The sequence below is a fragment of the Pteropus alecto genome, unplaced genomic scaffold (assembly GCF_000325575.1).
Source record: "Pteropus alecto unplaced genomic scaffold, ASM32557v1 scaffold45, whole genome shotgun sequence".
In the NCBI taxonomy this organism is placed as follows: Eukaryota; Metazoa; Chordata; class Mammalia; order Chiroptera; family Pteropodidae; genus Pteropus; species Pteropus alecto.
In genome coordinates, this window is record NW_006442491.1 from 18,719,826 (window position 1) to 18,733,959 (window position 14,134).

At 37.7% G+C, this 14,134-nt stretch overlaps 1 protein-coding gene across 1 annotated transcript; it reads left to right on the plus strand.

Annotated features, from left to right (window-relative positions):
- Window positions 1–4: 4 nt before the first annotated feature.
- On the plus strand, window positions 5–8,895 carry DEFB123 (defensin beta 123). The gene is made up of 2 exons (XM_006921689.1): window positions 5–62; window positions 8,747–8,895. The coding sequence occupies exons 1-2, from the start codon at window positions 5–7 to the stop codon at window positions 8,893–8,895; spliced, it is 207 nt and encodes a 68-aa protein (XP_006921751.1).
- Window positions 8,896–14,134: the final 5,239 nt, after the last annotated feature.

Consider the following 14,134-nt stretch of genomic DNA (forward strand, 5'->3'; position numbering starts at 1 on the left):
AGTCATGAAACTCCTTTTGCTGACTTTGGCTGTACTGCTGCTCTTGTCCCAGCTCACTCCAGGTAACTTGTACACCTCTTCAGGGGAGGAACAGGGTGTGGGTACTGAGGCCTGGGCACAGAATCCCAAGGGCAGGGAAGACAGGCTGCCAGGCCTCAGGTCACCTTTGGGAGCCATGTGGAGGAGGTGCCCTCACCGGCAGCAGGTGACAGATCTCAGGTACCAGCTATGACATCCAGAGCTTCTGGCCAGCCACCCATCCCTCCTCTCCCAGAGAGCATGCACAGCTGGCCTAGCGTGTGAGAAAGAATGAAAGGGGTGGGCAGAAGAAGCAAGAAGAGAAGACAAAAGTGGCCCTTTCGCAAAATACTTCCCGGAATGATCTAGACTGTGTAAAGATCACAAGCATCTTAATGGGAAACAAAAGCTCATATTTACTATTGCTACCTCTGTGCCAAACTCTGTGTTGGAAGCCAGGACCCCAGAGTTACATGACAGGACCCTGGGTGAAATGATAAATAGCATTTGCAACCTCGAGTGACACGAGCTGTGCTAGAGAGGAGCCAGGACATTGGAGTGCACGTGGCAGGAGAGTCCCCTCCTAGTGCGATACCCCGAGTTCTGAAAAATGTGTAGAAATTAGAAGGAGAAGAAAAAGAGGTGGAAGTAGGAAGGGTGCCCTGGGCAGAAATCGGCTTATGCAAAGGTCCAGATATGGAAGAGAGCATGGTGACTCCAGGGAACTGGCACCAGATGGAGGACTGGTTTAGAGGCATGGCAAGGGGTAAAGCTGAGGAAGCAGTCAAGGGCCAGGTCTTGATGGGCCTTGAATGCGGGTGAGGGAACCACAGGAAGGCTTAAGCAGAGAACCATCATGGTCAGACTTTTCTGCTCCACCAACTCCAGCACAAGCTCTCTGGCCCCTGCTGCTCAACGGCCGGAAGCTCCTGCCCACACCAAGGTTTTGTCTAACCTTTCCACAGGGTCAGAGTTTGTGAATTTCTTCAAGCAAGCTGACCTCAGCCCTCCTATTTGCCTCTGGCAAATGCCTAGAACACCACCCACCTGGAGTAGAGAGGAAAACCCCAGAACCTAGGTTGGAAACTGCCCTACCATTTTCTATCACTGTGACCCCAAACAAGCAGCTTGGCTACTCACAGTTTCAGTTTCCTCATTTCTCAAACTGCTACAATTGTGTGTGTGTAGTAATAGCGTGTTGTGGGAATAACAATGAACACACTAAAATTTTGGTGTGCAAAAATATATAGTTTCTTGATTTTCCATAACTCATCTGAACTTCCGTCCTGCTGGTGGGACAGTTGGGGGCGGGGCCGGGGAGGACACTTAGTGCTGTGCCTAAACTCAGCAGTTAAATATTCACCCTTTCTGCTTTAAAGTGTTTCCAAGTTAAGTCAGTCTCTTCTGAATAAATTTCCATTTTCCCCACTGTCCTTCCCACAATAGTATCTGGGTTTAGGAGAAAGTAACTTGATATGTCATGATTTCATTAATCTGTTCATTCAGTAAATATGGTTGAATAAATCTGATGTCCAGGCACTGTGATAGGTACAAGAAATAGAGCCATGAACAAATCAGAACAAAACAAGCAAAATCTCTGTCTCTTTAGAGCTTATATTCTATTGAGGCAGGCAGAAAAAAAAATTTTTAATGAGTGAAACCTATGGAATGTCATGTGATGAGTATAATGAACAGAATAGGCAGAAAAAGGAGATAACACATTCCAGGGGTAGGATGGGAGTTGCTATTTTAAAGGTGCACCCAAGGAATGGGCTCACTGTGGCCTGAAGGAGGATAAGGGGTGAGCCAGGTGGATTTATGGAGAAGAACATTAAAGCTGGGAGGAATATCAAGTACAAAGGCCCTGGGGCAGAAGCATAAGCAATTAGGGTAGGGACCCGTGCTAGACCTTCACTGATTTCTGTATGTGGTCATTGAGCATCCTGCTGGCACTTTCTACTAGATCCCATGGCTGATGAAATTCTACTCCTGTAGAGAGTCCCACTGCCTCAAGCCCTTCGTCTCAGCCAAATCTTCCATCTGGTCCCTGGGGTTTAGTCTATTCACACACCCTCCCATTGCCTTCTGCATAGGGGTATACTCCTGGCAGATCCCTCAGGTTTTTAGCTCCTCACTGGTTTTACTATCTCCACAAGAGACACAAGAGAACTTGGAAACCTTCTAGATCTATGTTATGCTGTAGGAGGGCAGAGGGAGATACTCAGCCACCTCCAGATGGCACCATGATGTGCTGTGTCCAGTCTGTTAGCACTTTCCCTGGGCTACGCTCTAAGAGGCAAGGGGTCAATCCCTCCTGCCCTGGAAGTTTTTCCAGACCAATTTGTAGCAAAAGATCCTCTTGTCCCTGCTTTTCCCACATTAGTTATCTCTATGTCCTAGGGGTTCAGGTCGAGGAGCAGGCCACTAGTGGGAAAGGATTGGAAGGCCTTGGTCCCTAGCTTGCCAGTGGGCCCATCATCAGCCTGGCTGGCAGAGGTGAGATGTAGGTTCTAGTAGAGCTCTCAGGCCTGTTGCTGCTGTTCCTACAAGAAGTGGAGTCAAGCGCCCACTTGCCCCAAGGGAGAGCATTTCTCTTCTGCTTTCTATGGGGTGTGATGGTGTTTACAGAAATTGAATGGAACTTTTCTCTAGCTGGACCCTCAGCTTTTCCTCCTGTGACTTATAGTGAGATAGTATTATCTGAATCCACCAGTTCTACCAAATAATATATAAAGGAACTCTTTGAAATTGGAAATCCTGACTGTTCTTGATAAATTTTGGCTCTTAAAATTGTCTTGCTGTGAACTAAAACTACTCATCTCATTTAAGCTGAGCAATCCTGACTTTCTGATTCTAACTGTTGTTTACCATTCTTCTAAAGCTCGGAAACTGCATGATTCTGTTTTTTGGCAACCAAAGGGTCTCATGATTAAAGGAGAATGAAATATATATTACCTTAGTATTTTCAAAATATTAAAAAGTTAATTTGTAAAAGTTCAGAACATATATGTAAAGCCTAAGAACCCAGGAGATATTAGGTTTAGGTGGGATATGTCACCTACTTTTCTGGTATACCTCCTCATAGCACCCAGAGTTCTTCCTTTATATCTTTCATGACAACTCTAGTCAGTCAAATATCTGGATGGCTATTTCTTTAGTGGCTATCTCTCCCAGCACTGGACCAGAAGTGCTCTGAAGGCAGGCGTCTATCTCTAACTTGTTTGTAGTTGTATCCCCCATGTATAGGCTTCTCAGTCTATTCACGTGCTTCCCAAAGGTAGACAGACATCTAGAAGGGAAATTGCTAGATAAAGACTGTGCACAATTTTAAAATGTATAAGTTATTGCTAAATAGCCTCCAAAGAGGCCAAAACAAAGTGTATGAGACCAACTTTTCTCTCTCACCAATAGTTCATCTTAACACTCTTGAATTAAAAATCGAGATTTTGTTGGTAAATGGTGATGTTTTCCTTTTTTTTTTTGTAAAATAAAACATGGAATTACAGATTCTGAAAACCACATAAAACAAATGTGCACTTTAAGGAATTCTTATAAAACACACACCCTTGTAACCACCACCCAGGTCAATAAACACAACATTGACAGTCACCCCAAAACCCCTCCACCTACCCCCCCATCACAACTGTCTCCTTCCCTTGAATTAAGTACTATACTCACATTTATAGCAATGTATTATTTGTATTTCTTCATATCTTCATTGCTAAGACACCCACATCCCTAGACACCCAATTTTCGTCATGCCTAGTTTTAAAATTTGATATCACTAGATATTCTTTTTTTTTAATTTACTGGTTACATCTTTATCCCTTTCTTGTCTTTATAATTGATTGTTGAAATTGGTTCATTTGACCTAGTTTCCCACAGTAAACATTTTTTTATTACATAAATTATTTTATTAATTTGTAAATAATTCTATGAGGTAACTACCATTATTATCTCCCAATTTATGTATGAAGATTGAACCATAGCAGAGTTGACCAATTAAATTGCTAAATTAATGAGCAATGGGTAATGAGTAATCCCTCCTGTGTGCATTATAATATGTGCTTGAAAACAAGATGTCTCACCTCAAGAATGGGTTGAGGTGAGGGTGAGTGATGTCTGGGAAGGAGTCTGAGGGAATAGAGGAGAGGGTTAGTTACCATATCTAAAAATAGGTCAAGAGGCCAATCTGGAGGTGGCCTGGCTTCAGATGCCTCTCAAATTCAATCACGTGCTGGTATGAGTTTACCAATATTCAGAGTGAATGACCAAGTTTTCACTAAACTTCCTAATTCAAAATTTTTCTGACAGCAAAGAATAAATGATTGTTTACCTGCTTAATAATCTTTTTGTTTGTAAGGGCTGACTTCTTGAAAAGCCATGCAGGACTTCTTCTTGGGTTCCTCCTCTTCCACCATTTCCTTAATGACTTGATTGATCACCAAGATATTTTATTGCCACTCAGGACATGAGACAAATGTAGACAGAACAGTTCAGTCCAAAGGAACAGATTTGGCTGATTGCATACTCAAGGTGAATTTCAACGTGTTCCACTGACCTCTGTATTTCCTACAAATTGGTACCTGGATCCAGAGGTTTAATCAGACTCAAAACTTTTTGGCAAAACTTTTGGTGTTGATAATGTTCTTTCATTGGGAGGCACATAATATGTTTGTTGCCTCTGTTTTAGTGACAGTTATAGTCATTGATGCTCAAAGCCTGGATGCATTAATTCTTTGGGCATTGCAAAATGGTAATATTTTATTATGTGATTTTCACTAGTTAGCTGGAATACTAATATAATAAAGACACTTCTGATTATCTACTATTTGTTTATCAGCAGTACAGTTTATATGGGAAAGAGAATAGATGCTTGATTTTTCTTTTTATATAAATCTGCAAGATAATGATTTCTTTTCCTATTATCCTCCAAATGTGAAAAAATTGTTTTTAATATCATCATAAGCTCATGGATTTAAATATATTTGATGAACGTTCATTCACTGCAGTCTTTACTCTTACTGAAACTCACCTTGTCTTATCCTTGACTCGTGGGAGCTTTTTTAATATGGCGCCTGAGCCTTATTTGACATCTCTGCTAGTCCTTGATAGTTTCCCTGTGATAAAGTCCATCTTATAAACATCACAATGGACACACCGGCAGTCAGACAGTGTTAGATATATTAACATGCGTCAGCAAAGGAAAATACACACCAGAGGAACCATGGGTCATTGGTAACTATAGGATTAAGAAGAAGGGCAGAATTTAAGTAAAAATGTAAATGAAGCAGTGTTTGATAGACTCCAAGGCAAGGGAGGGCCACAGGTCGGTATGTAAAAGGGTTAACATCTGGCCTAGGCTGAAAAGTGGGTTCAGAGTCCCATTTCCAGGGAAAGTACAAAACTAAGAGAGATGTAGCATTTTGTATCCCTAAATCTTTTCTCTGACCCTCTGCCCTTGTCTCTGAAATCAAGGCTGCTTGTCTTCATTGAATGACGCCCTTTCTCAGGGGAGAATGTAATGTTCCAAACTTGCTGGTATAATTTCAAATACAAAGTTTCTAACAGGTTGTGATTTGAGGAAACCAGGCTTCTTAGCACTTTGTCATTTTCTTAAGTAACAAAAGCAGTTTCACTGGTTCACAACTGGTTATCTGGCATAGACTACCTGTTCTAGGCTCATCTTATACAATTCTTGCTCAGATCTTGAATTAGCCATTTCTTCAAGAAGCTCTGATTATTTTTTAGTAGGAAATGGTATTTCAGAACTATGATCTAGTGGTAGAGGTATTCAGTGCTACTAAATTGATCCTTCTTTCTTTCTTCATCTTTTCAGTAGACAGCTAGACGGTAAAGTCAACACATTTAAATGTATATAGAAGACCTCATGAATTAATATTGATTCTTTCTATTCAAAGTGAGGACTACAGGATTTATACTTAAAATATTCCATATTATTTCTGTATTTTCCTTCTGCACCAACATTCTCAGATACACTGCGAACTCTTTTGGCATTTTCAAGTCATCTGTTATTTAAAGAACATTTTCTAGAATTATAGTTTGAGTATTTTTTTTCTGATAGCTTGCTTTGGTTTTCTTTCTCAAGGTCTCATCTTGTCTCTACGTTAAATCTCCTTTGCCTCTCTTAATATGTGTCACTTGCTATTGAATTTTTCTTATTGTTTCTTTTTTGATCAATTTTACTGAGTTATAACTTTCATAAAATAAATAAAATAAAATTTCCACATTTTAGGCACACAATATGAGCTTCAAAAACTGTGTACATTCATATAATGACCACCACGATCATAGTATAATACATTTCCATTACCCCAAATAGATCTCTTCCACCCCTTTGCAGTCAGTCACCTCCGCTGCCTCCCAGCCACGAGCAACCACTAATCTACATTCTGTCACTTTAGCTGGCCTTTTCTAGGATTAGAAAAGACAAACGACAATCATTTTTAGCCACAGGAAATGCTATTGCCTTCTGGCAAGGAAAAGCATCTAGCCAATCATAGAAAAGGCAAGCAATAATAAATACATATTCAAATCCTTGAGGTGTAGGGAGTTATATAGGATCCCCGAGATGGTGGTTCCTTTTCATGTCCCACCCTCACTATTTTTCCAAGGTTACGAAACTGGCTTGTGGTACATATACTGAAACTATCCTCGTGATTCAATTAAAACTTCTCCACCGATATTGTCTTAGAATAGTTTTTAAGTTTTCTTTACTGAGAAAAGAAGAAAAAACTGTGACGTTTTCTTCATCAAGCTCCATTTCAGAGAGTCCAGAAACACCAGGTGTCTCTATAATACATCTAATTGAAGTGAACATCTAAATTTCTCTCAATGTATTTTTTCAGAATCTGGTGCTTATGACTGCAGTTAGCTCAGGTTCCAAAGAAGTTTTAAAATATATTTTTTTTAAAAAGTAAACTTCTGGCTCTCATACCTATGTAAAAATGGACATGTGTTAAAGATTTCATTTAACTCGTAATGAGAGAACAAGGCAGATATTATAACTGGGTCAAAGCACAAATATATATACGGAGTAAAGGAATGTCAAAATGAATTTACAAATAGATAAAAATATTTTGCAGGAGAAGGAAGGATATCTGTTGAATCTCTATGGAACAAAACATATTTGCATAGATACAGAAAATAATGATTTTTAAATTACTACCATTTATCAACAATTCATAGAGTTGTAAAATAACACTCACATAATCAAAATTAGTTAACTCTGAAGGTTGTGATTTATCTAGATCAGGGACTCTTGACACTTTTGGCAATTATTGACATTCTGGGCTCGATAATTCTTTGTTGTGGCTGTCCTGTGCATTGTAGGATATTTAGCAGAATCCTTAGCCTCCACTCATTAATTGCCAGTAGCACCCCTCACCAGCTGTGACAACTAAAAATATCTCCAGACATTTCATTGCCAAACATCCCCTTCGAGCAAAATCACTCCAGTTGAGAAGCACTGCTCCAGACAATGCAAGTTTTCCACTGAAGCACAAAATTTCCCCCATATTGGACAAAAAGATCATCTCGAAACAATTTATTCCTGATCATAAAATAAACCTAGCCTAAACCATCAGCAGAAAGAAGGAAATAAGAGTAAATGACAAATTAATGAAATTGAGAATAGTCATGGCACCAAACCGTCTAAACAAAATAGTTTAACTGACTCAGTTACAGACTTTATTCAGCTCATAGACATTAGAGAGACCATGAAAACCAGAGTCAGAGCAGTCTTGGAGTTTCTATAGAAGAAAGAGAAGAGGGAGGTACATGTTTTTGTTGCCTCAAGTAGCAGATTTCATCTTTAACTGCTAAAAACTTGTGGATGGAATAGTTGGGAACTGTTACAGATCTTTAAGCTTCTTTATTGACAGCACTGGTGCAATCGCATCCCCAAAACTGTCAGGACTATTCTTTTAAGAGCTATTTTTGCCAGCTTTGTAGTTTGTCAGTTAGTCAAGATTCTGGGACAGGAAATGTATCAAAAATAATATGGATGGGTTGTTGCCTGGGGCTGGGAGAAAGCGAGAATGAGAAATTATTGTTTAATGGGTATAGAGTTTCAGTTTTATAAGATGAAAAAGAGTTCTGGGGATGGATGGTGATTGGTGGATGAAATAAAAATAAAATTATGAAGAGAGCGGCGGAATGTTAGCAAAAATCACCAAAAAATTTTTTTAAAAAGCAAGATATGAATGGACCTTAAAAACATTATGCTAAGTGAAAGAAGCCAGACACAAAAGACCACATATTTTATTATATGATTCCATTTGGCATAAAATATACAAAGTATACAAATCTCATAGAAAGGATGGCAAATGGGTGGTCGCCTAGGGCTGGGGGTAGGGCAACATGAGAATACTTAATGGGTGCAGAGTTTCTGTTTGAGATGATTTTAAGTTCTGAAACTAGTTGGTGATGATGGTCATACAACATTGTGAATGTACTTAATGCTCCTGAACTGTACACTTTAAAATGCTTAAACTGGTGAATTTTATATTATTTGTATTTTACCACAGTTTTTTAAAAGGGAGACGGGCGGAAAAAAGGGGAGACAAAGGAGATCAGGGTTAAAGGCAAGGGAAACTAAGGACCCTCTGTGACATCCGTTTTAATCCTTTTACAGACCTTCCAAATCCAGCCCCTACCTCTTCTTAAGACTGACATCGTCTCCTTTCTTCTTTCTCTTTTGTGTCAGGTGACAGCCAAAAATGCTGGAATCTTCATGGCAAATGCCGTCACAGATGTTTCAAAAAGGAAAAGGTCTATGTTTTATGCACAAATAATAAGCTATGCTGTGTGATGCCCAAGAAAACTCAGCCAAAAGAAAGTCCATGGTTATTTTGAGTTCTCTGAAGCCTAAAGCTATGAAAACAGATGAAGCTATTTTGAGTCCAACCCCAGTGGATTCCTGAGTTTGATCAATAAACACCTCTGGCTGATCCCTGTGTTAGTCTGTCAGTCTATCCCAACAGGTCTCTGGAGGTCCCCTTTCAGGTGGTTTGTGAAATCAAAACTATTTTCATAATAATAATAATAAAAAAATACTATTTTCCTTTTTTCAATCTCACTCTCTAACAAGAGTGCAGTGGAATTTTCTGGAATCTACATGATATATGATGATATCATTGCCCTCTAATGAATGGTGTGGCTATGTATCTTCATATTTCTAGAATCTTTTAAGGTAGAAGAGTTAAAGTATAAATGTGTACACTTTCAGGTTCTCAGTAATTCTACTGTGCGCTCACTCGATATCTTTAGTTATATTATTAATCTTATTATCATCTAATAAATTATTACTTTGAAATTCCAAAATTTTCCTCATATCTATTCAACAGACTACAAGAACTAAGAACATTTTGTTTTGGTTTGCAGAGGTATATCAACAACCAATATCAACTAGCTAACAGAAGGATATGTTCTCCCTGAGTGAAAATAATAATTATTCTAGTCTCTACAGTCCTTTTAAATACAATTTTTAGCACACAATAAAAATAATAAGTCATGCACAGAAGAAGCCACAGATTTAAGAAACTTAGTGTAATCAAATAGCTAATAGACAAAAATAAAATACTTCTCGATACCTGTGAATATTAAAAAAAAAAAAAAGTTCAAGAATTTTATGGAGAAAATTAGAAACTCTTAATGAAAGACAATATCAAAAAGCCTAAATTAACAGAGAGACATATCAATTCATGAATTAGAAGACTCAATATTTTAAAGATATTAATTCTATCCTAATTGTTTCCTAGATTCAATGAAATTCCAATCAAAATCCTAACAAAATTTTTTCCATAACTTGATCAGGTGAACATATAAACAAATATCATGTTAGGGACATAGACACAGATGACAAAACTATCAATAAAGCACAAATTTAGGTTAATGGCTCACTCTAAGAACATAGAAAATGGAAGAAGTAATGCTGATATTCTATTTTCTTTATCTGGATGGTAGGTATAGAGATATGTTATTGTTTTTTATACTTTAATTTATTTTTAAATATATATTGCCCTCTTGATATATAATAAAAATTGAGCTCTAAAAAAGATAAAAGCTATAAACATTAAGTGCTTTAAGAATCGTAAGGCTAGAAAAGATGAAAAAGCTAAATCAGTCAAAAAGGCCTAGAAAAGAAAATATTTGAAAATTACATGTCCTATACAGGATTTTTTTTTCAGAATATGTAAAGAACTCTCAAAACTCAATAATAATAAAAAAAATCCAACAACAAAATGAGCAACACTGTTGAACCAACACCACCAAAAAAAAATACATGTGGCAAATAAACTCATGAAAATTTATAAATATTAGAGAAATGCAAATTAAAATCACAATAAAATACTACTACATACATATTAGAATATCGAAATTGACGGTAACAATTGTTGATGGGGAACAAGTGTTGGCAATTGGAACTCTCATACACTGCTGGCGGGGATGTAAACTAGTATAACCACTTTGGAAACAACTGGGCTGTTTCTTAAAGAGTTTAACATACCATATGTTCTAACCATAAGTGTACTCTATGATGTTCACACTATAACAAAATCACCTAACCACACATTTCTCATCCTTAAGAGACATGTGACTATATTGTGAAGCTAAGAATTTTTTTAGCATGTCTTAGATCTACTTAACCACAATCCTTGGAAAACATATATTCATATGGTCATTTAGTTATATATATACAAGTATTTATTGACCATCTACTATTTGTCAGGCACCGTGTTAGTCTTTAGTAATAAAATGGTAAATAAAACAAATATGGGCTTTGCCATTGTGGAGTCCACAAACTGTGCAGGAAAAAGCATTAAACAAGAAATTAATTCATAATTACAGATGGTGGTAAAGGCTATGAAGAGTATAGTAATTTAGAATAAGGGTGGGGGAATTGCACCCCTATGAGCTATCAGGGTAACCCCCTCTGAGGAGATGGCATTTGACCTAGGATCTGTAGGATGAGAAGTCATATTTGCAAAGACTTGAGAGGGAGTTTGAAGAATATTCCAGGGAAAACAGTATGTGCATAGGCCTTTGGGAGGAGGGTGGTTTGCTCCAGAGACCAAAAGAATGGCGTATAGCTAAAGCCCGGTATGCAAAGGAAGAGAGATACAAGACGAAATATGAAGCAAGCAGTGTGGTAGATCCCACAACACTTTGATGTTTGGATGTAAACATTTAATACTTTATGTATTAAAGTAGAAGACTGCCTACCTTACCTTTAATCACCTCTATTTACTCAGCTTCTGTTTCCTTAAATTATGCCTCATTCCGCCCCTCCTCCCACCTCCACCCACCCCACTCTTCAACCTTGACTTTTACTAAAGCATCTTTTCAGCTTCAGCTTCAATTATAAACTACTTTATTCTCTGTATTTCCCAATTTAAATCCTCGTAACAGAGAATCTGATTGATCCAGTTCACCATTTTGTGCCACCCATATCAAGTAGAGTTCACTGGCCAGCCTATGAGATTAGTTTGGTTTGGGGAGGTGCCCACCTCTTGTCCAATCAACTGTGTCTGAGGCACAGGAGAAAGGGGCCTCCTGGTCTGCATATGACTGTCACTTCAGCCAAGGCTGTGAACAGGGATAAAAGAGTATAAATGGATGGGACATGCACAGTGTCCTGTGTACTCACATTTCTGTGTATCCTTGCAGTAAATTTCTATAGGAAGGAATATGTCTGCTTCTCTCCTCATGAAACACTGAGTCCTTATGCTTAGAGGAAAATGAACATCGATAAAACATTGGCCTTCTTGATGGAACAGGATAGCTCCTCTCTCTATCCTCTCTGAGATCCCTCTAATCTGTTGGTGAGAGCTTGACATTCACTGGGTACTATTGGACCCAATCCTCCCTTTTTATAATAAACATTTTGCAATGCCTCCTTTTTCTATCCTGAAATAAGACTTATAAATATTTTAACCTATCTACTCACATAATTTCAAGAAAAATCAAATTAAGAACTATAATGCAAATGAGAAAAGAAACTTTTATAATAATATGTATTTTGACATGTAAGTAGTACATTTAAAGACCTAAGAAATACTCATACACAGCATGTGTATCTATACACAGTATCTATACACAGCATGAGTGTAACAGCCACAACTGTAGACTCAAACTGGTGTACTATGTGCACACCTCAAATACTACACAAAGTGTTTGCTATCTGTGTCCTGACTTTCCCAAATGGTGAACAGCTTGGGCAAAGTCTTAACCAGAATAAGGTATAATCATCCCTTGATTTACACAGTTTCATTTCAGGAAAATTCAATGTGCGACAAATACTTGCAAGACAGCCTTAGATGCTGGGCTCAGAATTATAAATGGGTTCCTCACCTACATAAATGTCCAGCAGGACATTAGAATTTTGAGAGATGGGTCAATACTTCATTTCCCAGGACAGTCACACACAGTGCATGCCACTTAACATCCCTGGTCCCCAACCTACTAAATTCAAGTAGAGGCCCCATTAATTTTGACAATTAAAAAAAATGCCACCAACAATGTCCCAAAACAACCCCTAGAGGGCAGTATCTCCCCTTTGAGAATCATTGATCTAACCATTAGTAGAGTCCTGTGGACGGGCTAACTCTGAGACATACGAAGCTGCATCATAAGCACAGATAACTTACCCAAATTCAACTACATATGCTCAGAAAAAAAAAAAGAGAGAGAGAGAGAGAAATAAGTTTTTTGGGAATCTTTTCAACTTTTTCACTCCCTTTTTAAATCAACTTAGTTTTGTCTTTCTGAAACTTCATATAAATGGAGTCATTCAGTATGTACACCTTTGTACCTGGCTTCTTTTGCTTAACATAATGTTTCTGAAATAAATTCATGTTGTGTGTATCAGTAAACTTTTATTGTTGTTTATTGAGTATGCTTGTATCAGATGGGTGTAACTCAATTTACCCATTCACTTGTTGGACATTTGAGAGTTGTTACCAGTTATGGGATATTATAAATAAAGCTGCTATAACCATTGAGAAGTCTTTGTATATACATATTTCTATTTAACATCATAAGTAACTCTGCAACTGTTTTTCCAAAGTGCTTGTCCATGTTACATTTCCATCAGCAATGTATTAGCATTCTAAAATTTCACATCAGCATTTAGGTCAGTCTTTTTTATTTTAATCATTCTACTGGGCATATAATGATATCCCACTGTGATTTTAATTTGCATTTACCTGAAGGCTAATGACTTTGAACATCATTTCATGGGCTTATTGGTAATTCATATACCTTCTTTTGTAAAATGTCTGTTTCAATATTTGCCCACTCTATTATTGGATTGTTTTTTTCTTACTGATTTATAGGAGTTCTTTAAACATTCTGGAAATGAGTTATTTGTTTTATTTATATATATATATATATGGAATATATATATATGACATATATGGAAAATATATATGACATATATATATGGCAAATATGAGCAATAGCTGTCCAAAGAAGCCAAAAGATTCCCTCCTTGAGCCAGTGCCTGAGTGAGCGGAGGTGGGAATTGTCTTCGTTCCTGTGCAGCAAAAGCACCAGGCAATGAAGGCATCAATCGGCATCGTGTGCTTGCCCTGTGGAGAGACATTTCTTTTTTATAAAAATGGCTCCTAAATATACCCCATCAGTTCCTCTGGTTTGATGTGTTCCATTGATGGAGGAAAACTTGCTATATATGTCGGTTTCCATAAAGGCACCTTCCTGAGTGATTTTCAAGGGTAATTTGAGCCACATGTGATCGTTGCCTGGCTCTCAGACATAAATATAGCCCTGGTACAATAAGCAATTCCATTCTACTCTCTGTCATGGAAAACCCAGGTGGGGAAGGGGGTGGGGAGTCACCAAATCCTACCTTGAACCTCCTACAATATACATCATTGTAACTCCTTTGTTCTTTCCTTCTCCTATAAGCCCAAGGGATCTCCTGATCAGCAAAATGAAAAACTCTTCTAATCTCTACTCCACCGGAAGACTCTCGATGCATGTGAAAAATGCACATACATGTATATATATATATGTCTATATATAGATATTATTATATCTATAATATATCTACATGAATATATATCTTTATATA